Source organism: Vigna angularis, chromosome 3, assembly GCF_016808095.1.
Source record: "Vigna angularis cultivar LongXiaoDou No.4 chromosome 3, ASM1680809v1, whole genome shotgun sequence".
NCBI classification, from domain to species: domain Eukaryota; kingdom Viridiplantae; phylum Streptophyta; class Magnoliopsida; order Fabales; family Fabaceae; genus Vigna; species Vigna angularis.
In genome coordinates this window covers 19,254,993-19,282,460 of record NC_068972.1, presented here as the reverse complement: position 1 = coordinate 19,282,460, position 27,468 = coordinate 19,254,993, and the positions used below count along the sequence as shown (strand labels likewise).

Here is a 27,468-nt window from a genome sequence, read left to right as displayed (position 1 = left end):
AAGTTTGTCTTTATATGAACACTTGATGTATTATATTTCATTAGCGATCCTAATTTGAAGAATTTACAGTAATTATAGGAATGATATTATTATTAAAATTTGGAGAAATTTGGTACAGTGAGATGGTTGAGAAGTAAAAGAAATTTAAATAAGATCACGTGATAATAGAAGAGTAGCAGGTAGTGAAGAAAAAGTTTGAAAAAAAAAATCAAACTCACCCATTTCATGTGAATTCAAAATTTAAATTTAACAAGGATGTTTCAGATAAAACCAATATATGCTGCAGAATTATCTCTGTCGGTATCACACAAAACCCTCTCATTGTGTGCGCCTGCTGTCCGCCTGCAACTGCATCAACTATATTTTAATAACCTACTTCTAGATCTCCTTCCACTCTTAATTTTTAAATAAAGTCATTCAAATTAATAACATTTAATAAATTTAAATCATCTTACAATTTTTTTAATGTAGAAAAAACTGTAGTTGATATTTCTCCAGTATTACATCGGATATCTTGTAAGATTGTCTGAAATAAATATTATGTCCAATAAAATAACACTGATCTAATTTATTCTTTTTTTTTAACAATTTTTGGTGGAAAATTAATTTGTTTTATTAAATTTTATTTTGAAACTTTTAAAATCAAAAGTACAACCAGACAATGAGTTCACAAACAGAAACACCATACTCAAACCAGTTTAATTATTAATCAATAAAAATACTGTTAATATTTCCCGTTGTTAATATTTAATATTCATCATAGGCTTTGACAATTGCAACTGCAACTGCAATATGCATTAAAACATTAATTAATATGTTAATTTCTTCACGCAAGCCTCTGAGTTAGACGTGTTTAGCTATAATTTATGTTTGATCGGTCGGTAGTCTCACTCAAAGCGAAAGAAACTGGGTAATTGAATTTCACTAAAAATAGAAAACGATAAAATGATACATTCTTTTTTACAAATTTAGTCAAAAAAAGGACACTAAAAGAATGTTTACGTGATTATAAATGTTTACTTCACATGCACATTGTTTTAGTTGTTGAATTTTAGAAATTTGAACGGTGAACAAAGCGTAAGGAACAAGATCTCTTTTTCATAGGAGAAAAATACAGAATGTGTTTTTAAACTATTACCGTCATTCAAGTGTAGTTGTAGGTGAGTATTTAATTATTCATTTACTTATAACTCTTGGACAGTGACTTCAAAATAAAAAAAAATGACCTTGGGTGAGTTGTTGTGAGCAAGATTCCATTCCCCCTATAGATTTTTTTTGAAAAGGCAAAGTGCATTTGTTTTTGAACCTTACAAGAATTCATCTTCCAAAGAACCATTACATTCCCTTTTTCCCTGTTCATAAAAGAACTCAACACACTTCTGAGGTCTGATCTGAAGACAGTATAGATGGGGTCTTGGTGTGGTGAAAATGTAGGTCACCAGCAAGTGGTAGCTGCTGATAAGGACCACATTTGGAGGTGTGTTTCTGTTCTCTCTCACTCTTTATCTATCTCACTTACATTTCAATGTGAAATGGGGCACCCAGTGGCAACAAAAGTGGAATGACATTGTTCAATGTGTCAACTCAGCTGCAAGAAAGTGGAAGAGGGGGGTCTGAATCTGAACACTGTGGAGTCCCTGAGAGGGAGATTACTGGCAGAGAGACAGGCTTCAAGGGTGGCCAAGATGGAAGCAGAATCAATGGGGAACAAGGTAACATACCATAACATAACACTACAATGCATCTTTTATTCTAACAACACCGTCAATCTTGAATAATTGTTTCGTTCACTTTATGTGCCACTGTTTGGATCACCGCTGTAAAGGAAAGAAAATGGCATTGCTGTTCATCTTGTGTGGCTTTTTGTCTGACAAACTTTATCCTGTGTTTCCATTTTTCTCTCCCGAAAATTAATGAAAAATTATTCTGGAGACAGTTAGTTGAGCTGGAAAAACTGCTTAGAGAAGAGACGAAATTAAGAGATAAAGCTGAAAGAAGGCTCAGATTTTTAAAAATCAAGGTTGGATCTTTCAGCATACCCTCCAAGTCAGGGCAATTGGAACATTCTGATTCGTCGGAGAAATGTGAAAATTCTTGTGGGTCATCTTGGATTAGTTCACTTTCCAAACATTCAGAAGAAAACGAAAAAAAGCATGATGCAAAAATTCCAGCTTTGCCAGAAAATGTAGATCACAGTGACAATGTTTCCGAAGCCTCTACTCTTATTCAGAACCACAATGGTCCGTCCAGTACAAGAGACTGTGACTCTCAGAATACTGATAGTTTCAGTAGTAATTCATACACGGGTGATTCTTCCCCACAAATCCTAGGCGAAAATCCGAATCTGAGCTATGGGAATTTGAAGAAGGGTGAAAGCAGGTACTAGATTTGAACGTTTTGATGCTGACATTTAGATCGTTTACTTCGGGCTTTGGTTCTTTTTCAACGAGGGAATGCACTTTTAAAAAGTAAAATACGTTTATAGCTGTTTATTTCAGTGAAATTTCTCTGTTGTATGGTTTTAATATTAGAGGAGTTGAGTATAATAAAATGAGTTTTACTGTAATGTAAGGTTAATGTAAATGTTCTAAAGATAATTATTACCATAAAAATCATTAAAATTATTATTTACCATGATTTGTGAATAGACTACATATGTAAGAAAATCTTTAAACTATCAGTTGTCTATAAATTAAATCCTCAGGTAACAAATTATGAAGTTGTTGACTGCTATACTTTATGAGTGTTTTATCTAAAAATTATTCTCAGTTTAGAAGCAAAATCCTATTTGGTGAATAGTTTGTGTGGTTGAAATAGAATTTGTTTGATTAAGGCACCAAGCTTTAATTTTTGTGCTTTATTTCAGGTTTAGCAGTTTAAGCTCAAGATCATCATCAGTGACAGAGAATGAGAGTAATGATGGGTATCTGTGTGATAATTCTCTAGCATTAGTTCCCGTGACTGTGACACCTACATCACAAGGTACCAGTAACCCGAAACCAATTACTGTTAGTGTCCTTGAAGCTTTAGATGCATTGAGGCATGCCAGAGAAAGGCTCCAAAGTTCAATGAGAACAAGGCAAATGATTCATGTTGGCCCAATGTAAGCTCCTACACAACACTGGCATAGTAATAATGCTAAATTGTTGCAATATTTATGTATTATAGGTAGTGAGATTGTGATTTAGCATTAGAATAGACGGGAATATCAGAAACCTTGAGTTCCTAAAATTAATAAGATTGGTAGCAGAGGTAAAATTCTTGTGAATTGTGGTTTCACTCACCACAGAAAGCATGTGACGTAGGGATGTGTTGTCATCTCCTTTGGGGTCCAACTCTTGTGTCCATATTCTTTTATTGTGCTTTTTCTTCACATACTTTTGCTGACTTTAATGTGGTCACCCCTTGATTCCTGTGACTTGCATCAACATTATGGTTCATGAGAAGGACAAGGCTTATCCTCAACCATGACTATGCTGTAACAAATTTCAGAAAACACTGTTCATCACTGTTTTTTATAACAAATTTCACATATCAAGTAGTGGAAGATCATCATTTTACATGTCTAATCTAGTGTCACAAACCACAATCAAAGAATAAATTGATTTGTAACTTATTAATTTTGATTTGATTTGTGTTATTTGTATCAGATTTTGAATGTTACATCGTAAAGGGATTTAGAAAGCATAGAAAATCCCTTTGGTCCCGTGTGTTTCCCTCTTTGATTTCACTGAATGCCCTTGTCATTGTCAAATGTATAAGTAACACTGATTATGTGTTGACGTTGTTACTCTTTGGATGTTGTTTGCTTCTACGAATCTCACCGTCTAAATGTAACGCGTCAGAAAGAGCGTGTTCCATTTGTCGCTAAAAAGTAAAGAGAAATTATAAGGTGGCGCCTCGTCATTCACGGTTTAGAGAAGCAAAGGTTCCTATCAACTCATTTTAATTTTATTCAGAAATAATAATCATTTATCTCTTTCAGAAGATAAAACGCATGTAATTCTTTATTTAAATTAAATAACCATTTAATCCATGATTTTAGTAAACATTACGAAATCCTAAATATGTAATAAAGAAATGTGATATGCTACTGTGGATAGTGCATGTGGGGCATGTAACATTGGTGTTGCGTAAATATTAGGACACCAAAATTTATGTAAGTATTATCATGAAATACATCAAGAAAATGAAAGAAACATGATAACTTTACAGTCATATAGGAAATGACCTGTGAGTTAGGGACGTGTGCTCTAATTATCATTATGGGCGGCATCTCTTATATTGTGACTTCAGTGGGAAGTTGGCCTACCAGAAGTTTTGTCATCATGAATTAATTCATCATGAATTTTGTTATTTCCAAATATTTTGACGTTGTAGTTGTGCTGTTTCAAATTTGAACCGTGTTTTAACAAGAGTGATATAGCATCCATACATATAAGTTGCTCCGCATATCATACGGTGACAGTTCAATATAACTTGCTTCACAGTAGTTATCTTATATATATATATATAAATATATATATTATATCCTTCTTTTATTGATGGTTTTAGTTTTTTCTTTCTAAAACTATTGATTAATGTTTTACAATTTCATATTTGATTAATTAGCTAGATTTATTATTTATTCACTAATGAATTACTCTTTCATGTTACTCTCCATTTACTATGAATCCAAATAAAGATCACTACAAAAATAACGACGACAATTTTGTAAATAATTGAAACTTATTTTTATCGGAATGGTAGAGGTTTAACATAAAATTGTTTAATTAATATTTTTATCTTCTTTTTTTCTTGTGATGTATCTTTTTTTTTTTTTTATTCTTTCCTTGAGACGGTGACAATAATAACAATTTTACTGCATCGAATTTTTGAATTTTTTGGATGTCATTTTTTTGGTTTGAATTGGATAAAGTTTACTTGTCAGAATAAGCATACTTTTTCAGTCCTTTGCTTGAAGTAGGTTATATGTTCTTTTAGACATGACTTCAAGTGAAGAACATTATTTGAATATCTCTTTTGTTTCTAACGTCCACTTTTGATATTTTGATTTGAAGTTTGTGGATGCGTGTAGAATAGCTCATATACAAATAATATAATAGATTGTGCATACAACAAATATGTCTTTTCTTGATACTTTTGTTGCTTTTGAATGTTGAGCATTTAATGTCATTCAATGCTTGCTCAGAACAACAAAGTGCTTTTTGATTTCTTACCATTAAGGTAGCGTTTGACAATTAAGCTTTTCTTTTATAGATACGCGTTGATTAAAGACCGATGAAGTAATGTTTTGGCTCATGGTATCATTTAGATAGAGTAAACGTTTATTGTGATTTTGCCTTTTCAGACACACAACATTTAGCTTACTTTAAGTTTTCTCTTAATGCTTTATGTTTTAGTTTTTTAGTGTGTTTTGTTAATGACATCATCTTGACATGTTTTGTTTTCAAAGCAAAATTGAATATCTTTTAGGTATGATAAGCTGTATGCATTTAGCTTCAACTCTCTTAGACACTTTTGACTTGATAATTGTTTTAGCATTATGTTTGGGCTTTTTGTCTTGGTTGTTTCTCTGTTTCCTAAAATCCTAGGTGTTTTCTTAAGTTTTTCTATGTTGGAGATTTTGGTTCTAAGTCTTGTGTTTTCATCCTATGTTCTTTTCATATTATTATTTCATTTAATGTTATTTAGTTAAACTTCAAAACATAAGAGTGTTTAAGCATATAAACAATTTTGTCTTAACATCTAGTATCTATCATTTTTTAACAATATTTTTATCAATCGTTGTAGTCTGGAGAAACAACTTTTGGATTGGCTTTAGGCACTTCTAAGTATGAGTCTTTTGAGCTCCTCTTTGCTCATTTGGTTAGACGCTTTGGAAGACACTATGGTGTTTTCTTAAATGATAGATCTTTTGTCACTTAACATTTAGACTTTTGTTGTCCACAGGGTTCCTTAGTAATCTTGTGTAGTCTTATTGATGAGACATGTTCACCTTTCTGATTTAGCTTAGAGGGTTTTTTTTTCTAAGATGATATTTCATTTTCTCTTTTCTGTTAAACTTCAAAACTTAAAGATGTTAGACGATTTTGTCTCAACATGTAGGTCCACGTAAGCTATGTAAACAATTTAACATGATCAAACAACTGCAAAAGACAATTTTTTGTACTAGTACAAAGTAATAATAAGGTTTAAATACTCTTTTGGTCTCTATTTTCATCAACTATGTTGAATGTGGGACTCAATTTTTTTTAATGTTCAATGTGGTTCCTTTTTTAGTAAATTATGTTCAATTTGGTCTTTTACATGATGTCATCTAAATTATCAACAAAAGATGAACAATATGTGTCACATGTTATTTCGTAGTTTTTTAATTTTTATTAATTATTTCAAAAAAAAATTTAATTTAAAAAAAGTTATTCACGTGTCAAGTCAACATTGGGTCATATGACAATGTTAATGCCACATGTCAAGTTAATGTCAGTGTCACATGTCAAATCCGTACTAGTGTCACGTGTTAGTGTTTGTTAACATAAAACACTACAAAAATACATGAAATTACCGATGGAATTTCACCGACGGAATTATTTCTGTCGGTAAATGATGCATTACCGACGGATTTTATCAACGGATGTAAAAAATGTAATTACTAACGAATATTTGTCCTTCGGTAATTATCGACGGACAAAATCTGTCGGTAAAGTCTTTGGTAATTACCGACGGACAAAACCCGTCGGTAAAGTCTTCGGTAATTACCGACGGACAAAATCTGTCGGTAAAGCCTTCAGTAATTACCGACAAACAAGTTCCGTCGGTAAATCCTTCGATAAAAAGAGCGGCAAAATTCCCACCCATTTTTTCTCTCTCTGCGCAAAGAAAACTATATTTTTCTATCTCACAAAACACTTTCGCCACTTTTTCTTTCCTCTCATCTCAAGACCATTTCTCACCTTCTCTGCAACCATTTTTCTCTCTCGTGCAACCATCTTCCCACACTACCACCGATGTCGTTGGAGAGTGCCACCGCTACCGTTGGAGAGCGCCACTGTTGTCGTGGAAGAACGCCACCGTTGCCATGGGAGAACCGCGCGGAGCGCCACCACTGCCGTTGAGACCGCCACCGCTGTCGTTGGAGAGCGACACCGCTGCCATTGGAGAGCGCCACTACTGTAGTTGGGGAGCGCCACTGTTGCCATGGGAGAACGCCACCACTGCCGTGGGAGAACCACTGCCGTCGGAGAACCATAATGCTGCTGTCAGGATGCTCAAAAACTAATTGGGGATTTTTCCTAATTTTAGGGTTTCTAAAACAATTGGAGAACCTAAGTAGAGCCTTTGATTTTGGTTTGGAATGAATTGGATTGTTGTTTTGATTTAGGAATGAAGAAAGTTTGATAAAAAAAATTAAAATTTGAGGAAACCGAAGAAGGGGAAAGAGGAAGATGAACCAGATCGAGATATTTACCGACAGACTTACCGAAAGCTTCTTCCTTCGATAATTATCGACGGATTTTTGTGATAATTACCGACGGATCTGACCTTCGGCAATTACCGACGGCCATAATAATCCGTCGATAAATATTACCAACAACGTTATTATCAACGGGCCAAACTTCGTCGGTAAGCCGTCGGAAAAATGACATTACCAATGAATTTTGGACGTTTTCGACGAATTTTGGTCATCGGTAATAATTGTTTTTTTGTAGTGGAAGGAAAATTCTTCATAATTTTTAAAATTAGAATAAAAATTCTTCATTAATTTTAAAAATAGAATAAAAATTCTTCAAGATTTTTAAAATTAGAAGAGAAGTTCTTCAATATTTTTAAAAGTTATAAGGAAAAATTCTTCATTATTTTTTAAATTAGAAGAAAAATTCTTCATTATTTTTCAAATTAGAAGGAAAATTCTTTATCATTTTTAAAATTAGAAGGAAAGTTCTTCATTATTTTTCAAATTAGAAAGAAAATTCTTCTTCATTTTTTAAATTAGAAGGAAAGTTCTACATTATTTTTGAAGGAAAATTCTTCTTTATTTTTAAAATTAGAAAGAATGTTCTTCATCATTTTTAAAATTAGAAGGATAATTCTTCAATATTTTTTAAAATTAGACAGAAAATTTTTCATTATTTTTAAAATTCCAAAGAAAATTATTCATTACTTTTAAAATTAGAAGTAAAATTCTTCATTATTTTTAAAATTAGAAGGAAGATTCTTCATTTTTTTAAAAATTTCAAAGAAAATTATTTATTATTTTTAAAATTAGAAGGAAAATTCTTCATTACTTTTAAAATTAGAAAGAAAATTCTTCATTATTTTTAAAATTAGAAGGAAAATTATAATTTATTTTTAAAATTAGAAGGAAAATTCTTTATTATTTTTAAACATAAAAGAAATTTTTTTAATTAGTTGGTTTAAAAATAATCAAAGAAATATTTAATTAAAATATGAATTTTAATAAAAAAATAAATTTGATCTCGATTTGGAGATGAAAAAAATTAGAACTGATTTAAAAAAAATTAACAAAAATTGGACTAAATTGAACAAAATTAATAAAAAAATGAGACTCAATTTAATATGACACACTAACATGTGACATTAATATTGACAAGTGGAACAAGGAATGAAAAAATTACCCCTGCACGCAGAATCCGTAGCAGATAATTTGTAGTGCGGGTATTTATTACACGTAGGTAGAAAGTAGTGGGTATCATACTACTTATAGTACTCGTATTTGTAGGTATCCATTACCCATAAAAAGTTAAAATAAATATTTAATTTATATTTTATTAAGTTAAATTTAATTAAAATTATAATTAATTTATATTTTATTAGGTTAAATTTAATTAAAATTAAATGTTAATTTATATTGTATTTTATATTTTCTTTTGTGATTTTATTTTAAAAATTTATAAAATATCTTTTCTAAATATTTGTGGGTATCCACGGATACTTGAGAATATTTTAAAACTCGCAAGTATTTTTTAGATAGGTATCTGACGAGTAACGAGACAGGTAACGAGACAAGTAGTAGGAGAAATAACGGACAAATAATAGGTAAAGTTTTTTGTTACAGGTTAGATCGTGGGTAAATCCATGTCTTACCCGACCCATTATAATCCTTACGTGACACTGATACTAACTTGACACGTGATATTAACATCAACTTGATACGTGATACTAACATTATCATATAGAATAAAGTTGACTTGATATGTAGACAACTTTTCTTAAATTAAGAAAAAATTTAAAAATAAAACCACAAATTGACAGATGACTTACATTGTTCATCTTTCACTAATAATTTAGACAACGTCATTAAAACGAACAAAACTGAACATAATTTATCAAAATTATGATTACATTGAAAATATAAACAAAATGAATCTCACATTAAACAAATAAATTGAACCAAAATAGGAACAAAATAATATTTAAGGTAAATAATAACGTAGCATATCCTTATAAACAAAGAATGCATTGATTCTAATTAAATGGTTGTTAGTAACTCTAGAAAGTTAGAACTTTTTTCTGTAATGTGATGCAAAGTCATCAACAACGTCTGTTACTTCAAAAAGTCGTTTTTACACTATAATACAACACTTGAAAAACGGGTATATTTTATAGCATTTTTAATTGTCACTTATTAGACTGTAACATAATGTAAAATGTAAAATAGGTAAGGATATCTTAACACAAATTTTTTATATTTGTCAATTTTTTGTATTAAGTTTAAAATATTTCAGTATAATAATAAATAAATAATAAATAAGTAGGTCTTATTAAAATGTCAACAAATGTTTCAAAATAATTTTTTATGTAAAATATAAGACTTATAATAGATTATTTTAGAATAATGATACTTTTGATAATATTTTTTTTATAATATTTGTAATTGGTTTAAAATTATTTCACAATTAATAATAATAATGATAAACATCAACATGAACCAATCACATTATAATACGTATTATAGAAGATGTTAAAATATTGTTAAAAAAATATTTTCAAAGTATAGTTATATTTTTTTAATAAAGCTCAAAATTTTACTTTGAGTTTGCTCTGACTTCTGAATTTTTCTCTCAATCTCTAATAAATCTGGATACTTTTTACTCTGTTTTGAAACCCTCTGAAACTCACATTTCTTTCCTTCTCAGATTTCCCAATCTCTCTTTATTTTTTATTTTAGGTTTCTCTGTTATACCTGATTGAGGTTTTTCACGCTGACCAGCTCCAATCCTCCCATTTCAAAACACTCTCCGTTCACTCTCGCATTCCCAAATGATTTCTGTGTCACAGTTGGATTTGAGTGGTTGGACCCAATCGATTTTGCTAGTGTTCTTTGCTGCTTCAAGGTAAGATTTACTATTGTCGTAGGCATTGTTCTTCCCTTTCTCTTTATAAATATTCGTTTTCGATTCACATTTATTCCCTATCATTCACTATTGTTAGTTTTCATCTCTTGGCTTCAATATATTTAGTTTCATTCCACTTCCATTTTGCTTCCCTTTTGTGCCCTAGCTTCAATCTAGGATGTGGTATGATTTTGATGGTATTATACTTGCTACTCTTTGTGTTTGTTTATATAATTTTTGGTCTCCAGGATCCAAAGTGTTAAAAAGGAACATCCTTTTGGGATTGCTAGAAGCAGACCTCACTTAAGCCCTGGTGGAAGAACTGAGGACAATAATAATATGAGGCGACAAATGCATGGAGTTGCTTTAGATGTAAATTTGTAGATGCTTGATGAGAACAGATATCTTTTATCTTCTCTCTTGCATACTTCAGAATACAAAACCTGTTGACCATCAGGTATTTCTAGTATTGACTGTTTTCATGGTTTGGTAGACAAAATTGCTAATTCTCATGGTTGCATCATCTGATCACTGATTTCTTTGATTTTGCTCATGTGCTGACTGTAGGACCTTGTTGGTTTAGTAATCTCAATGTTGCTTGTAGGAGATTAGAGTTTAGTATTACTTACTCTGCTTCATAATGCTTCATAAATGTTGTGAATAATCTATCAAATTTCAGCTGGTTGGGGACCTATCTTTTTTTTTGTAGTGCACGTAGTTCCTTTTAACAAGCCTACCGACATGTCATTAGTTTGTACTTTTTAAAATATGCATAGAAATAAGTTCCCAAGTTATACACATAATTGATCCTTTCTCAAGGAGCCAGGTTAAAGCCATAGATTAGGACATGGATCTTCTATATCAGTAGTACTATTTGTAGCCTAAGCACTTTGAAACAAAATCAAAGTTTTATTGTACTTATTCTTGTTTAGCCAAAGAAACCTAGTACAAGGAGATGAAAACTTTGTTTCTTAATTACCTGTACCGATGTGTGTTAGACTATTTGAGAAATTTATATCTTTGTCCCTAATTGATCCAAACTTTTGATAGAGTCGTAGGTTGGTCTAGTGTCAATGGTTAGTCTACCAAAGAGAAGAAAACGCTGTTTCTTATAATTAGATGCCAGTGTCAATTATCCACGGAACAATGTTACACTCACGTGTCATCTTCTCATTCAAGTTTGTCTTATGAGTATTTAATATTTCTACCAATTAAAATTGTATTCTTTTGTTCTCCTTTTTTGTAGTAGCTAGTTCGTTTAACTTATGCAGTTCTTTGTTGGTGGCATGTAAGTGAGCTGGTGAAGTTGGGTTACTCTGCTGATTGGAAGAAGGTGCTTGTTGACTTCTTTGGAACGCAGCAAATGTAAGTATTCAAACTAATGTTTCGTTTGATTGCTTGAATGACGAGAGTATGGTTGTTGTGGCAATTGATTTTCTTAATGTAATATTGTTACTGTGTGATAAGATGGGCTCTATGGCCAAAATTAAGTGGTTAAAAGATTTATATTGGATGGGACAGAGTTAGTTTAATTATTTCACATTTCATTATTTTCTATGCCACGTGTTTTATCTTGACTATGCCACATTTTCACATAAAATATGTTTGAATTTGGATTTTTTGGTTCTAACTATCGGAATTGTTCTTGTTGGGTGGCTACATGATTTATGCTGCAGTGTTAGGAGCGGGGATCTCATGATGTGTATAGGGGAATTAGAGACAAACACTTACACGTTGGAAGTGGTGTGTCATCCCCCAATGATATAAGAAGATCAAGTGGTGAAAGAAAAATAGATTAGGATTAGGATAACAATTTTAAATGTAAAATTGCCTTATGGTTTAACAATTTTCAATATTTTCTTTTTTTTTCTTTCATATTCAAAAACTGATATTTTGACGTAATTATCAAATGCACCGTGTGATTGTAATTGTGAATGAATGATTTAAGTACTTTGTTATCTTAAATTATCAATAATTTCTTTTTTAAATTATGTATACTTTATAAGTGTATATCTTTATTTATTTATTATTATGGAAAAATAATTTTATTGAATAAAGAAATTATAAATGCAGGGTGGATATTTATAGATAATATAAAAATTAAATTATGGTAGTTGAAAACACAGTAATATAACATGAATAATGACATTACAAAATATGTATAAAAATAGGTGGATACTAATAAATATATATAACATGAATTCTAACAGTTCCTAAGTGTCATTTTTATTGGATTTTTTTAAATTAAGTATAGTCATTTTTAACCGATATTAATTATCTCTTTAAAATGTCACTTTATATAATATATAAAGTATCGGTTGTTGCGACGTTTCACTTATTATATTTTGTGGCAGCAAGATTTATGACGTTTTCAAAATAAGTCACGTTTGAAAACATTTTAATATATAAAATAAATATTACAATTTATATAATTTTTTTTGTAGAGTATTATGATATCGGAATGAACTTCTTGATCTGATTTTAATTCTGAAAGACCATGATCTTCCTTGAATTCTTCATGAGATAGTGCAATGCATCCCACATGTCCTTGGTAGTGATCATAGTACCAACTTTTCACTTCATCTTTTGATAAGTTGCATAGTAACATACCTTGCTTTGCCACCCAGTTGACCTTTGTAACCTGGCTTTTATCACCAAACAATGTAGGAATGTCATTCTCAACAATTTGTAGTACATCTGAATTGATAAAGTCAAAGTATGATATCATCTTAATTTTTCACATGTCATACTTTTCTCCTTTGAAAACAGGTGGACATTTGTTCTCCATATCGTTTACGAGTATCTTTCCTCTTGCTTGGTTAATAATTCTCTTATAGGCTGACTTTGATACCACTTGGTTGTGCAAAGTGGTTCTAGAAGGAGAGATGAACAGAGTCCATAAACATTTTTAAATTGTTTTTTGCAAGCATAATATAATCAAATTAAACTAAAGAATAAGACAAGATTACAAACAAGAATTTATACTAGTTTACCTTCTCCTAAGGCTATGTTTAGTTTCTTAATCAATCTGTTTAAGAAGTTTACTAATCACTACCCTTAACTAAGCATGAATCTCTCCACGTTGCAACGAATTTAACTTTTCAAGTTACAATTTTAACCTCCTCTCTAGATATTATGATTACAAACAATTCTAGGTTACAACTAGTATCAACCTCTCCCAGCATCAAATCTCAATCGAAGTATATTATATTTTTGTTTGGTGTATCTTTCAAGTTTTATAGAGGATTGCTTATATAGCTAAATAAAGAACAAAATCTCATAGTATCAGGCAATGTGAGATTAAATTAAACTCCACAGTACTAACGAGGTATTTAAATTTCCCTTGGCCTTGATTTTTAAGTGATGTGGGACTATTAGGTGTAGTGGAACATAAGCCTCCTAGTCAATGTCTAAGGAGAGGGCTAAGGGATCGTTTTCGTTATCCACAGACAAAGTCAATATTCTGATCCTAAGTCGGTTAATTGTCATCGTTACGGTCAAACACCACTTCTAAGGTATTGTCCATTTTAAAATCTAAAGTTCCGTCACAATTTTGTCTTTAAAAGATGTCCAAGAGAGTTGAAGGAATGAGTATTAAAAGTTTCATTGGTCTCGACTCCAAAACAATATAAAAATATTGAAGTGTATTGAAACATGTTCTCTAATCGATGACTAATAGAGTTTTCATCTCCTCGTACAATGTTAATTTTCTAATTTCAAAATCGATGAGATAAAATCACTCAAAACAATCATTGCATCTCAATACTGTCTGAAATCTAAAACTCTATCAAATCTTGAAAAAAAAAATAAAAAAAAAATAATTTTTCATAAGTCAAATCCTAAGTGGTGTGAGATGGTTGAATATATATATATATATATATATATATATATATATATATATATATATATATATATATATATATATATATATTATATTACTTTCGTGATTCATTTCTGTTTATAAATATCCATATAACATATACTTTTATGCTAAAATCTGAATCAATATTTTTGGTTATGATTATTTAGTTTCAATAATTGGATAGGTTAAATTTATTGTTTATATAAAATCATTGACAATCACACTATATAATTTGATGATTTTTAATATTTTATAAATTAAAAATGTTTAAAAGAAATTTAAAAATGCTCATAACATAAATAATTGAACACAATCAGCAGTCATTCAGTCACAATCAACATTTCAATGCCTGAATTATTTTTGTAAGGCTTGGTCGATAATTCACTTTTATAATGCATTATTCATCATATTTGAATTTATATGAATCTAATTGAATAAATAAGAAAGCACGTTAAACTGAAGGTATAATCCATTAATGTATTAAATCACCAAAATTTTAGTTTATAATAAAATGCATGTATTTGATAAAAGTAAGAATGTAGGATTATTTTGGAAACGCAATAGCACAACAACTTGCATATTCGAAAAAGGAACAATTGAGATATGAATATTTTTGACATATTTAAACCACACATGCAATGATAGAAAGCGTGAATAAAATATTAGAGAATGCATGCATTGTTAGGCGTGCGTGTAGCATATATTTTTGTGTGTGAAAAGACTGAAAGGATGGAAGGCACCTCGTGATATTTTCCTGTCACACTTTTCAGACTTTATTCTTTACTGTGTATGTATTAAATCAATGTTTGTTAGTTGGTAAACATAAAATTACATAAATAAATATAATTATCAAATATAACTTTTTAAATAAAAATATATCATCATATAATATAGTTTTAAACTTTTCTTTTTTAACTTCAATTTAAGATTTTATATCGTTATATACTTTTATAACGAAGTTTTATTACATACGGTTTTTACTTATTTTTCATAAATTTATAATTTACATTTTAAATTAAATTATTTTTATATTTAATTTCTTAATAATTTTATTGTTTGTTATTTTCACATAAAATATGACATATATTTGTTAGTTCAAATTATAATGATGATTCTTTTAGTTTAAAATTCATAAAATACTAAGTTATTTTAATAAATACTAAAAGTAGTGTAATAATTAATTATTTCTTAAAATTAAAATATATAATAATTAATAAAACGAAACTAATATTATTAAGAAAATGTGTTGAAAAAATAATAAATAATAATGTAATAAAATGAGATAAATTATGAGCTAAAAATTACAAACTAAAATAAGTCATAAAATATAAATTCATAATATAACGTAAACACTTTAGGTTAACCAAACTAACTTAAGTTGATAATTAATTTATTCACCTTATTATACATATAAAAAATGAAAAGCCGTTAATATATACTTACATATATTTGATAAAGGAAAAAAAAAATAAGGAATGAGACTTAAAACTAGTGATAATCAAAATCAAACCTCACGAGAGTAGATGAGAAAATATAAAGTGAAAAAACATAAAATATTATGATGAATATTGAGTTGTTTTTTTTATTGTTAATTATTTAATTTTTTTTATAATAGATATTTTTTTTGAAATGTTTGTAATGCAAGTTTATTATAGATTAAGTGTGTGTGTGTTTTTTTTTTGTTTTTTAATAAAAATTTTATATAATAATAATTATATCTAATATAAGTCTATTTAGAGTAAAATTTATTTTAACAAAAATACAGACGATTAAAAATAAAAAGAAAAATGCTAAGGATTAAATTGAAGTTTTAAAATAAAAAATAAACAATAACTTTCAGAAAAAAATGTAAAAGTACATTTTTTTGAAAAAATATTCTATTTTTATTTTTCTAGTATTTTAAGTATGATTTTTTTAATTAAAGTAATTAATTTTAATTTATTAGTATTCAATATATGATTTCTTAGGCCTTTAAAAATAGTGAACAAATTATCAATCACCAAACTTCTACTACTTTATTAAAAGAATGTGGCTTTTTGTATCTTATTCTTAAGATTAAATAAAAATAAATGTTGTAATATATTTAAAGATAAGTTAAACCAGTATTACATAATGTTGTAATATATTTCCATCCATGATAGAGTAAATTCTTATGACTTATCAAATACATTCTTTCACACGAAAAATTAAGTTTTAGAAATTTTCTTCAACTCTCACTGTCTAATTTTTTCTTTAGTGTAATTCCAATATCAATATTTTTAGTATATCTCATAAATTTCTAATTCAATACATAACCTAAATATCTCATTATAGTATTCTTTCTTTGAAAATAACTATATTTAGAATTCATAAAAGGAAACTTACCACATAAATACATAAAATCAATATTTCAATACATGAATAACTAAAAGAAAGAAAAAGTTTATTTTTTTAGATGGAGAAAAAATATTTTCACTTGAGAGAAAATTTTCTCAATTGAATGCAAAATTCTTAGCTTGACTGAAGATCTGGTAGAGACAAAATTGAATTGTAGTATTAGCTTTTATTGAGTGAAAAATCATTTGTTTGAACAAAAATAGAAACAAGACAAGAGTTTTATGGTAATACTATTATTGCTTGAGCAAAAATAAGGTCAAGAGTAGGCTTGGATTTTTGTTCCATTTTTACCTAAAAGAAAAATTCTTCTCTTAACAAAAAAAATATCATAAATTAGTTTTATGCAACAAAACCAACCAACTTTCAACTTTTTACTCAAAATCCATATAAACTTTACAACTTTTAAACAACTTTTAAAAAAAATAGTATTGTAATTAATCACATTCCTATTCAACTTAACATAAGATTTTATCTTCAATAAGATATACATATAACTTGCTATTTATATAAGACTTTAAATTGTATACATTATTAGTATACAAGTTTTCGCACTATCAACAAATTAAAATTACCTTACATATAATTTCTTAAAGGTTGTTATAAAATTATTTATTCTGAATTAAAACTATTTTTTTCCCGAGTGTAAAACTATTGTTGAATTACATTATAAACAATAGTACGCTAGTGTGATTATAAACGTGATTCAATTATATATATATATATATATATATATATATATATATATAATTGAATTTATTTTCTAATGTTACTATACATTAAATTTCATGTTACTTGATTAAATTAAAAATATTATGTTAGTGTTAGTATGAGTGAAACTAAGTTTGAAGACTTTAAATTACGTCTTAATTCAAGTCTCCTTGTATGAAAAAACTTGTAGAAGAGATTATTATAAGTATAAAAATTTCATATCTATAGTATAAATCTTAGAACTATAAAAAACTTATAAAAGAGATTATTATAAGTAGAAGAGAGATTACATATAGTATAAATTATAATAATCCAACTACCAACCATAAACTAAAACATTTTAATTTTTACAAAATACCTACAATATTAATTTTCCAAGAAAACTTATCCCAAACGATTATCATCGAAAACGGTCAAAAATTCATCGACAAGAAGCTTAAGAAATTCTTCAAAGTGTTAAACATAAAACATGTCATAAGCTCTCTAGAACACCCATAGATGAACAACCAAATAGAAGCTGTAAATAAAATCATAGTGGTCGAGCTAAAGAAAAGATTAAGGCAGGCTAAAGAAGCATGGGTGGACAAGCTACTGTGGGTGTTATGGGCATACTGATGTACTCCCACATATCAATAGGGGAAACTCCCTTGAACTTAACTTATGGAACTATGCTCCTGATAGAAGTAGGCGAACCCCCGCTAAGGAGGCAAGTGCAAGACATAGACGTCAATGTCAATCAATTAAGAGTAAAGCTTGACACGGTGATCGAAAGGAGGTATAAGGCAACAATAAGGGTCGAAGCATGCAAGTGGATGGTGGCATGGTGTTATAACTCTAAGGCCAAACAAAGAAGTTTCGTCCAGCGGGACCTAGTATTGAGGAAGACGAACGAGACTCATAAGAAGTCATCATACAACAAGCTTACTCCTTATTGGGAAGGATTGTTCAAAATTGTAGAAAGCTTGGACAATGGTGCATATCGGTTGGAATGCTTGGATGGGAAGCCCGTACCACACACATGGAATGTCTTGCACTTCAAATATTATTTCAGCGTAGTCAAATGTAATTATCAAACTATTACTCTTTCCTACTGTCAAAATTTTTGCCTAAGAAGGATTTTGGTCAAGGAGGTTTTAACGAGGCGACAAAATAAAAAGAAATCGTAAATTTCATAAGTGTTTGTCTTGATCTTTCCTCTTAAATTAAGTTCCTCTAATCAGTCAATTAAAGAAAAGTTTACTCGTTGAACCTCTATCATACCCATCAATCAAGGAAGAGTTCTACTCGAACTCATGTCGATGGAGCACATGCAAATAGTTAAGGAAGATTTCTACTCGAACCTCTATCGTCAAATAAATAAAACGGTTAAGAAAGAGTTCTAAAAGAACTCTTGCCGAACTGTCAACATTAAAAATGGTTTAGAGTTTATCCAATGAACGTCTATCTAACAAAGCATGCATAAACGGTTAAGGAAAGGTTCTAACAAATCTTTATCGAACAATTGCCATTAAGAGTGGTTTAAAGACCATCTTATGATTAATCAAGAACCTATCACACTAAGCTTATTTTAAATCAACCACAATAAAGGAAAAAGAAGAAAAATTGTAAAAGACAAGTATGAAAATGAAAATTGCTTGAATTGCTTTATCTTGAGTTGAATAGAGTGAAAGGGTTGATTCGATAGCAATTAGTTTACAAAAAGCCTAGTTTAATCGATAACATCGGATCGACCCATAAAAGTATACAAAAAAATAAAAAATAAAAAGTGAAATTAGAGTTCAACATTTAGGAGGATAAGAGGTGTCTTTATCGACCTCATTCCGATTGGCAGGGTTTAGGAGGACTTCATTATCTATAATATCCTCTCTAGCATCTTCAGCGCCATCTTCATCATCCGGAAAGCTCGTCGAGGTTTCCCCACCCTTACGACTATGCATGGCATAATGGGTAGAACTAGACTACTCTCTATGCTTCTGTTAGCCCTTTCTTCTCTAAGCCTCTTCCTACCAATTAGTGGGAGCGACAAACATAGTGGTGATTCGAGGAATGTTGAGGATGAGAGTAGGGGAAGCTAGCATCCCATCAATAGGATTGACAAACATCTTTTCTTCTATTTCCCTATTCGAATGCCCTTTACCTTATGCGGCCCCAAAACTTCTTATGTAGATGGGATGTTTATCCAACAATTTCTTAAAGAAATTGATGTTGCATGGTTTGGTGCGGGCCATTATAGATGTAACACAAAACAAAATTTAGCTAAGTTAAAAATTGATCAAAATTAAACCAAACAAGGAAAGACTATTTACCATAAACATCCTAGTCAAGGTTTTGAGAGCAAAAACATTTTAAAAGCTCTCTGGTCATGAGCTTGGAAAACAACTACTCCAAATTTTAAAAGCAGAGCACTTTGTAGGGGTCATCATCAAGGACTCCCAGAGATCAGAGCGAGTAGGGTTTCGGTTCTAATGCAAAGGGAACTTAGGCCGATCATTCCCATCGAGAAACAACTTGCAACTTTTGAAAGGAATGACGATCTTGAAAAACCCTTCCTTGCAACCCTTGTAGGAAGTATTAAAGAGCTAGAAGAGATTTCAATCAGTTTCGCTTATTAAAGACACTCATCCTTTATGAACGATTAAATAAGTGTGATAATGATGAAGAAATAAGATTGGGGTAGGAGTGAGACTTAAAGCCTTGCACAGGTTACCGAACACCTACATAGTCTCCCGTGCATTCGGGTGAATCTGAGTGGGAGCAACGTTCAACTCCTGCAGGACCCTAGCTTGGAACTCCTCAAACGGTGCATGAAAAAGCAAGAATATACAAAGAAGAAATCCAACTTCAAGCTTTCCTGACTATGACACGCCTGATCGTTGCCACGATACACGTAAAGATGTACGACATCATCCTCAACATCGTCCCTTAGAGTAAAGGTTCGGCCAACGAGGTCCACCAAATCGTTTCACCATGTTAAGTGAGTAACATATTCATAAACCTTGTGTGCGGCCCAATCATACACAAGGACGTTTGAAAGGTTCTGCTCATCCCCTTTAGTAGTGGTGTTGACACAAATTCCCCAATTGTATGGCCACTTCTTTTTTCTACAGGACTCGTCCTGACCTTGGTCCTTAATCGAACCTTTATTAATAGTTGGCACATGCATCGTAACACTATTTATAGATGCCAAGCTTTGCTTAGATTATCCCTAATCCCTGGATGATGACCCGAGCTACAACAATGATGCAAAGGCGCCATCGACATTTCTCCTGCCCTTTCAATCATAGAGCCTTCCGAAGAGATCTATATGACAAACACTATTACCTTAAGAATGAAAATAATATGAAAACTAGGTAGCGTAAAGATGAGTTCATGAGAAAAATTGATGAAAATGATTGGACCACTTGGTCCCTATTTATAGGAAACTTTGGGAACATGTGGCGTTGTTACAACTGTTAGATCTTGCACCATCCAACGATAAGGGACATGTGACGTTTTGCATCCATTGTTAGAGCTAGCAACATAGTTCACGAGACAACACACCCATTCGTTGCCTAGCGGATGTAGTAGTTTGAGAAGCATCAACATGGTTCAAGGGGGGACACACCCATTCATTGGCAACAATCATATTTTCAAGGATGAGTCGAGTAAATGTAGCAATTTGCGAAGCATAGGCACAATTCACAGGGTGACAACCATTCATCATCAACGGTCATATTCTCAAGGTTGAACTGAGCGGTAGTAAACTATTTTTGCTTGTGGTCTTAACTTAAACCTAAGGCTTTGGGAGTCTATGTAATATATGTACCATTAATGCATATTGATTGAAATAACATGATCAATTGTTCAAGCTTAAAGAAGACTAATCGGTCGCAATCAAAGGTAACTAATTATTTAATTAATCTTAACAGGTTAATAATCAGGTTTAAGCAGAATTCTGTTATGATTAGACCAATCCTAATCAAAAACCCATGAAAAAAAACTACAAATATAAGTAAAAAATCACATTTATTCTAACTTTAACTACTTAATAGATTGACTTAAACATTAAAAAAAAAATAACAAGTACACTTAATCCATTAAAAAACAAATTATAGCAAGAAAATAACTAAAAAGTAAATGACGGGAGATATTATTTTAAATAAACATTTAACTCAGAATTATCTGCAAGGTGTGGTGATTAATTACACAAATTGTACGTAGTAGTTTTATTTATCCTTACACAACTAGAATAAGGATGACATTTCACTTTTTGTTGTGTAAGAAATTCATAGGGTAAGTGGTAATTACTTTTCTAGTATGATGATACGTTACAATAATGCAATATTATGCGTTACCTTAAAATATGTTTGTTTTTCCTTTTCTAGTTAAATTTGTCATGTAACAAACAATCGTGAATAATGTTTTAATAACTTGAAAATGCGTTTGACCATAACACAGCAGACATTTGAGCCTACAATTTAAATAGAAGAACAGTGTTAGAGAGTAATTAATTTCCACTTTCTTCTTTTTAAAACACTTATTTACACGAATTAGTTTTAAGTTTTCCTCCAAATTGGAACATTATAAAACAATTGCTTAATTATTTAAAAAAGAAAAAATCTTGATTAAAAGGAAATTAGAAGAATGCAAGAGGATCACAGAAGCTTGTCGGTCATAAACTGAAAATGTAATAAAGTGTTTGATTATCACGAAAACTAAACCAGGGGGAAAGGATGACGTTAACGTTAACCCAAAAGATTGGAAAGTGGAAGTGTTATACGAACATAGTTGTCTATAAACTTAGGATTATTGCTGAAAAAGATGATGGAACTCAAAATCTCAGCCATGAAATAAAGAAGTTTAGAAACCCACTAGGCCACATAAACATTAATTACAAGGGACAAATAAAAGGACAAGAACAGCAATGTCAGACTATCCTGTTTATTAAATCTCTCTTCCCCTCCTGATCTTAGATCTCGTCTGACACCTACTTCTCTTACGATCTTCTGCCATAAACCTCCAAATCCTTCTCATATCTATTCCTCTCTTTGCCCACTGAGATCACAAACCAACTCTGCCATTCAATCTTTATGTGCTTTTACAGCTAAATTTGTTTCTGAATCATGCCACACTTTTGAACTCCAAACGCATTCAACTAGGATTCAAGGTACAAAGTACCTATACGCCTCCGTATTTTTTTCTTCTTGCATGAAAAACTATTTGTTTTCACTTTCCAAGGTACATTTCTCAGCAAGTTCTTCCCATACCTTTTTTGCCTTTATCTATATTTTGTTCTTATCCAATTTTATCCGCTTCTGCAGACGCGTATATATAAAACTGAGGTCGTGTGCTACAAGCAAAATCAACAAGAACTTGGTGTTTGTTGAATTGCTGGATCACTTGGCTGTTTATGTGAAACATAAGGTTTTGTAAAACAAAAGGGTAGCCAAATGATGGTTAGATCCTGTTGGAAACCAATTGTTGATGGTGATGAAGGAGATGGGAGTGGGAGAGTTGATGGACTTCTATGGTACAAGGATTTGGGAAGCCATCTTTATGGGGAATTCTCAATGGCTGTAGTTCAGGCAAATAGTTCATTAGAGGATCGAAGTGAACTTGAATCTGGACCTTTGAGTTCCAACCCCTTGGGCCCTCAAGGGACCTTTATAGGTGTCTACGATGGCCATGGTGGAAACGAGGCCTCACAGTTTGTCAGTGACAATCTCTTCTGCAATCTCAAAAGTATGCTTTAATTCTTTATTCTCAACATATTGATTGTTTCTCTAGATCTTGTTTTATGCAGATTGAAAACTAAGGAAGCCGAGCCACTTTGTCTGTTACGATCATTTTATCATGTATTTCAAGCTGGAGAATTAAAAGTATTCTTTGCACAGAAATTCCTACTGACCATTAAACTAAAATTAGAACTTTCTATCCAGGGCTTGCAGCTGAACATCAAGGTATGTCAGAACATGTAATCAAAAGGGCATATTCAGCAACAGAGGAGAGTTTTCTGTCTCTTGTGAAGAAACAGTGGCTGAGTAAGCCTCAGATTGCATCTACGGGAACTTGTTGCTTGGTGGGGGTAATTTGCAATGGAATGATATATATTGCAAATTCTGGAGACTCCCGGGTGGTGTTAGGAAGAGTAGAGAGAGCAACAAGGGAAACAGAAGCTATACAATTATCTACAGAACACAATGTTAACCAAGAAACAGTGAGAGATGAACTTCGCTCAAAGCACCCTTTTGATTCACAAATCGTGGTATTGAGACAAAACGTTTGGCGTGTGAAAGGCCTCATACAGGTACGAATTTGGTAGATCTAGGGAAAATTTTAAGTTGCATGCTCAAATGTTTTTCAGCAAAGAAAACAAACATTAGGAGTTATTGCTTCCACTACACAAGACTATGGTCTTGAAAAAACATATCTGACTACTGCTAATTACTCAGAACCATTTGATTTACACAGAATATGATGTTAACACAAGTGGTTATGGCAGGTTTCACGATCCATCGGGGACGCATATCTGAAGAAAGCAGAATTCAACAGGGATCCTCTACCAGCAAAATATAGGCTGGTAGAAACATTCTTCAGGCCAATTCTTAGTTGTGAGCCATCAACATCATCCCACACACTCCATCCAGATGATCAATTTCTGATATTTGCTTCTGATGGTTTATGGGAGCATCTTACAAACCAAGAGGCTGTTAACATAGTCAACAACAACCCACCAAACGTAAGCTTCAATTAATTCTTCATATCCATACAAGGCTAATGTTCTTCATATCTGTTTCTAACTATGGTGGTTTCCATGCACTTGTTTCATGTAACAGGGAATTGCCAGAAGACTTGTGAAAGCTGCACTTAGAGAAGCTGCTAAGAAGTGTGAAATGAGGCTTTCTGACCTCCAAAAGATTGAGCAAGGGATGAGAAGGCACATCCATGATGACATTACAGTTATTGTGGTATTTCTTAACTCCAGAAGTGAGAATACCTCTCTCTGTGGTTCTCCTCTTTCAATCAAGGGAGGTGCCTCTGCCAATTCCTAGATTGCTATCTCATCATACAAAAGTAACAACAATTTTATAATATATATATATATATATATATATATATATATATATATATATATATATATATATATATTACTATATATTACTATATATACGGGTATGTGTAGATTAATATGATGCAATAATTATCACTGTAATTTATATGTATCAGGATGATCATATCTCCGGTTTATAATCTGGTTAACATGAACGTATATTTATATGTTAATTGTAATAACTGCTCCTGTCTCTCAAGACAACAAATCTATGGTGGTTCAAACTAAGCCAGATTACGCAAGTGCATATACTACTCTGCATTTTAATTTTTATCTTAATATATTTACCTCTGCCTTTTATAACTGAGATGTTTCTTTACAAGCTTCGTTTGTATGTAACTTTTTCTTTGACAATATATATATATATATATATATATATATATATATATATATATATATATATATATATATATATATATATATATGTGTGTGTGGGTGGGTGGGTGTTCACGCACACGCTCCACTCAGTGATCAGGGAAAAATTAAAACCGCGTATGACACAGAAGTTCAATAAAAAAAAATAGGCAGATTCCTCCAAGTTGTAAACTGATAGCTAGGTTTTCTCATAATTAATCACTTTTGTTGGAGAAAAAAAGTATTTCTTATTCTTTTCAATTGATATACTAATTTTTCCCCCAAAAGTCACTTTTAAATATGGACTTTATGATGAAATATTTATTACTTTTTAGTTTGTTGAGGAAATTTTATTTATTTGACCCCTCAATAATAACAACACATTTGACATCTACATATTATCTATGATTTGAGTTAATAGATGTACGTGTAGCATAGTGAATGATGGTATATGTTTCATTTTCTATTTAATAAGCTTCACTATCAATTCAATAGAATCCATATTAATTTCATTCAATAATAAAAGGCTTAATACCTGTTTTTGTCCCTCTTTATAAGGGAAATGTTCAATTTCGTCCTACCTTTTTCAAAAAGTTCAATGTAGTCCCATTTTATGAAAAAAGTGTCCAAATTAATCCTTTTTGGTCACGGCGTTAAATATTTAACGATCCTGTGCAACGTGGCTGTTTACCTTCATGACGTGCCAATGAAAGTGTTTTTCTTTAAAGTTGACGTGGCAGGAAGTGATTAAAAAATTGTGCTCCGGCCCCAATCTCATTTTCCTCCCATTTCCACCGATTTTCATCTTCTCGTTTTCACCATTGACGCCGAATCTGTGAGTCCTAAATTCTCATTCCTCTCCCTTTCGATTAATGACACAATCACGTTGGACCAAGCTTTGAAATTTTCCTCTTTCATTTTTCTGTCGCTTTTATTTTTTGAACTGTATTGCGACCTTTGTTGCTACAATAGGGTAATTTTGAATTCCAATCTCAATTTCTAAATATTCTGAATTTTTTCTGTTTTCTTTTTAGGTTTGGGATTTTAGGGTTCTGAAGTTTCTGCGTCTAATAGGTATTCAAAATCGTGAGAGTGAAAGTGGGGGTCTGTGGTTCCGAAGGTACTGCCCAAACGTGTTCCAGTCGCGTCGCTTTTGGTTCTCGTAGCGGCTCAGAGTAGTGGGGGAGGAGGAAGGTGGTGATGACGAAGATGAAGGTGGTGGTGGTGATGTGAAATTGGAGGTGTTACCTGTTGAGAGGTTGATGGCTTTGGTGTCGGAGTTTGACGAAGAGTCAAATTCTTGAAAGGAATTCATGATCTGTAAGGGAAGGTATTATCAGATATTTGGATCTGCGATGTTCTTCGTTACTGTTTGGGAAGGGTTTGTTGTTTTTTGTTCAGTGACTTTGCGTGTTGGATCGACAAGGAGAGTGTTGAACTGTGGAGATTGAGGGGTGTAAGGAGGGGAAGGAAGAAGATGAGATTGGGGCTGGAGCACAATTTTTTAATCACTTCCTGCCACGTCAACTTTAATGAAAAACATTTTCATTGCCTGGTCATGAAGGTAAACAGCCACGTTGCACAGGATCGTTAAATATTTAACGCCGTAACCAAAAAGGATTAATTTGGACACTTTTTTCACAAAGTGGGACCACATTGAACTTTTTGAAAAAGGTAGGACGAAATTGAACATTTCCCTTATAAAGAGGGACAAAAACAGGTATTAAGCCATAATAAAAAGTACATTTGAGAGAACATGCTACGTCAACGTCCATTCTTTTTTATCATTTCGAAAATTGATATGAATTATAATGTTTCTGAGGCTCAATTGTCGACCTCAAAATCCCTTTTCAATTGTCAACTTCTAATCTTAAATTTATTGTACTAAGAGCAGAGCATCTTTAGTTTAGTCGTGAAACTTTACTTAGAAAATAGAAAAAAGAAGTTATAGGATTCAGAGAAAGCCGTAACGTGTTCGATGTAAGAAATAGATTATCCAAGTTTCACATTTCAGACAAATAAATAGTAAGAAAAGCACATAAAAAATAATAATTCAAATGAGAGGATAAATACAGTTTTTTTTTTAAATTGAACAAAGGCGAAAATTAGAAAAACCTAAAAATAATTTAAATTATATAAGAAATACATTATTCTGTTAGACGAAAGAAATATTCAATTGTTTCTTTTTAATAATTACATATATATTTAAATAATTAGAAAATTAGGTCAACAGATCAAACTTTAACGGCGCAAAGGAAAAGTTTAGAGGCTCGAAGCTGATCAATTCCATGTTATTTTCTTTCTTAATAGCGTTTTTATTTATTTATTTTATCACTTTATGGTACAATTGCGTAATAAAATAATTGAGTTTGAAAAAAATAAAAGGATTGAATTGATTTCTTAATAATGGTGTTTTAAAAAAGCTTTTTCTTTTTAAAAATCTGATTCAATAAAACAATTAATAAAACAATTAATAAGGATAATTATATTTACAAAGTCTATAGTGAAGACTTCATCATTGTAGATGGTTTGACATGTGATATCATTTAGTCTATCTAAACGTCTCTTTGAGTTTTTTGTTTAGTTCAACAACGCATTTAACAAGGTATTTTTCAATAGAAGTTTTTGGATCATCGCTTAGGACTTTTGACTTTCTTTCCAAAAATATCTTTTGACACTTTCATCAGATATATTGAGAGTTCGTTTGATCATCGCCTAGCAAT

The 27,468-nt window shown here is 31.1% G+C and overlaps 2 protein-coding genes and 1 long non-coding RNA gene across 5 annotated transcripts; all 3 read left to right on the top strand.

The window, feature by feature from the left end:
* The first annotated feature begins 1,216 nt into the window (after positions 1-1,216).
* LOC108325479 (uncharacterized) lies at positions 1,217-3,335 on the top strand. The gene is made up of 4 exons (XM_017558559.2): positions 1,217-1,477; positions 1,589-1,712; positions 1,937-2,379; positions 2,867-3,335. The coding sequence occupies exons 1-4, from the start codon at positions 1,407-1,409 to the stop codon at positions 3,105-3,107; spliced, it is 879 nt and encodes a 292-aa protein (XP_017414048.1). The 5' UTR covers positions 1,217-1,406; the 3' UTR covers positions 3,108-3,335.
* Positions 3,336-10,118: 6,783 nt separating this feature from the next.
* LOC108325573 (uncharacterized) lies at positions 10,119-12,313 on the top strand. 2 transcript variants are annotated; one of them, XR_001831843.2, is made up of 4 exons: positions 10,119-10,355; positions 10,604-10,812; positions 11,602-11,720; positions 12,032-12,313. It is a non-coding gene; the product is annotated as an uncharacterized LOC108325573 (long non-coding RNA). The 2 variants fall into 2 exon arrangements; XR_008248042.1 differs by having other exon boundaries at positions 10,121-10,355; positions 11,649-11,720.
* A 9,843-nt stretch (positions 12,314-22,156) lies between these two features.
* Positions 22,157-24,633, top strand: LOC108324225 (probable protein phosphatase 2C 38). 2 transcript variants are annotated; one of them, XM_017557096.2, is made up of 5 exons: positions 22,157-22,447; positions 22,602-23,022; positions 23,220-23,587; positions 23,783-24,019; positions 24,117-24,633. In XM_017557096.2, the coding sequence occupies exons 2-5, from the start codon at positions 22,731-22,733 to the stop codon at positions 24,330-24,332; spliced, it is 1,113 nt and encodes a 370-aa protein (XP_017412585.1). In that variant the 5' UTR covers positions 22,157-22,447; positions 22,602-22,730; the 3' UTR covers positions 24,333-24,633. The 2 variants fall into 2 exon arrangements, with proteins under 2 accessions (XP_017412585.1, XP_017412586.1); XM_017557097.2 differs by having other exon boundaries at positions 22,157-22,518.
* The last annotated feature ends 2,835 nt before the right edge of the window (positions 24,634-27,468 follow it).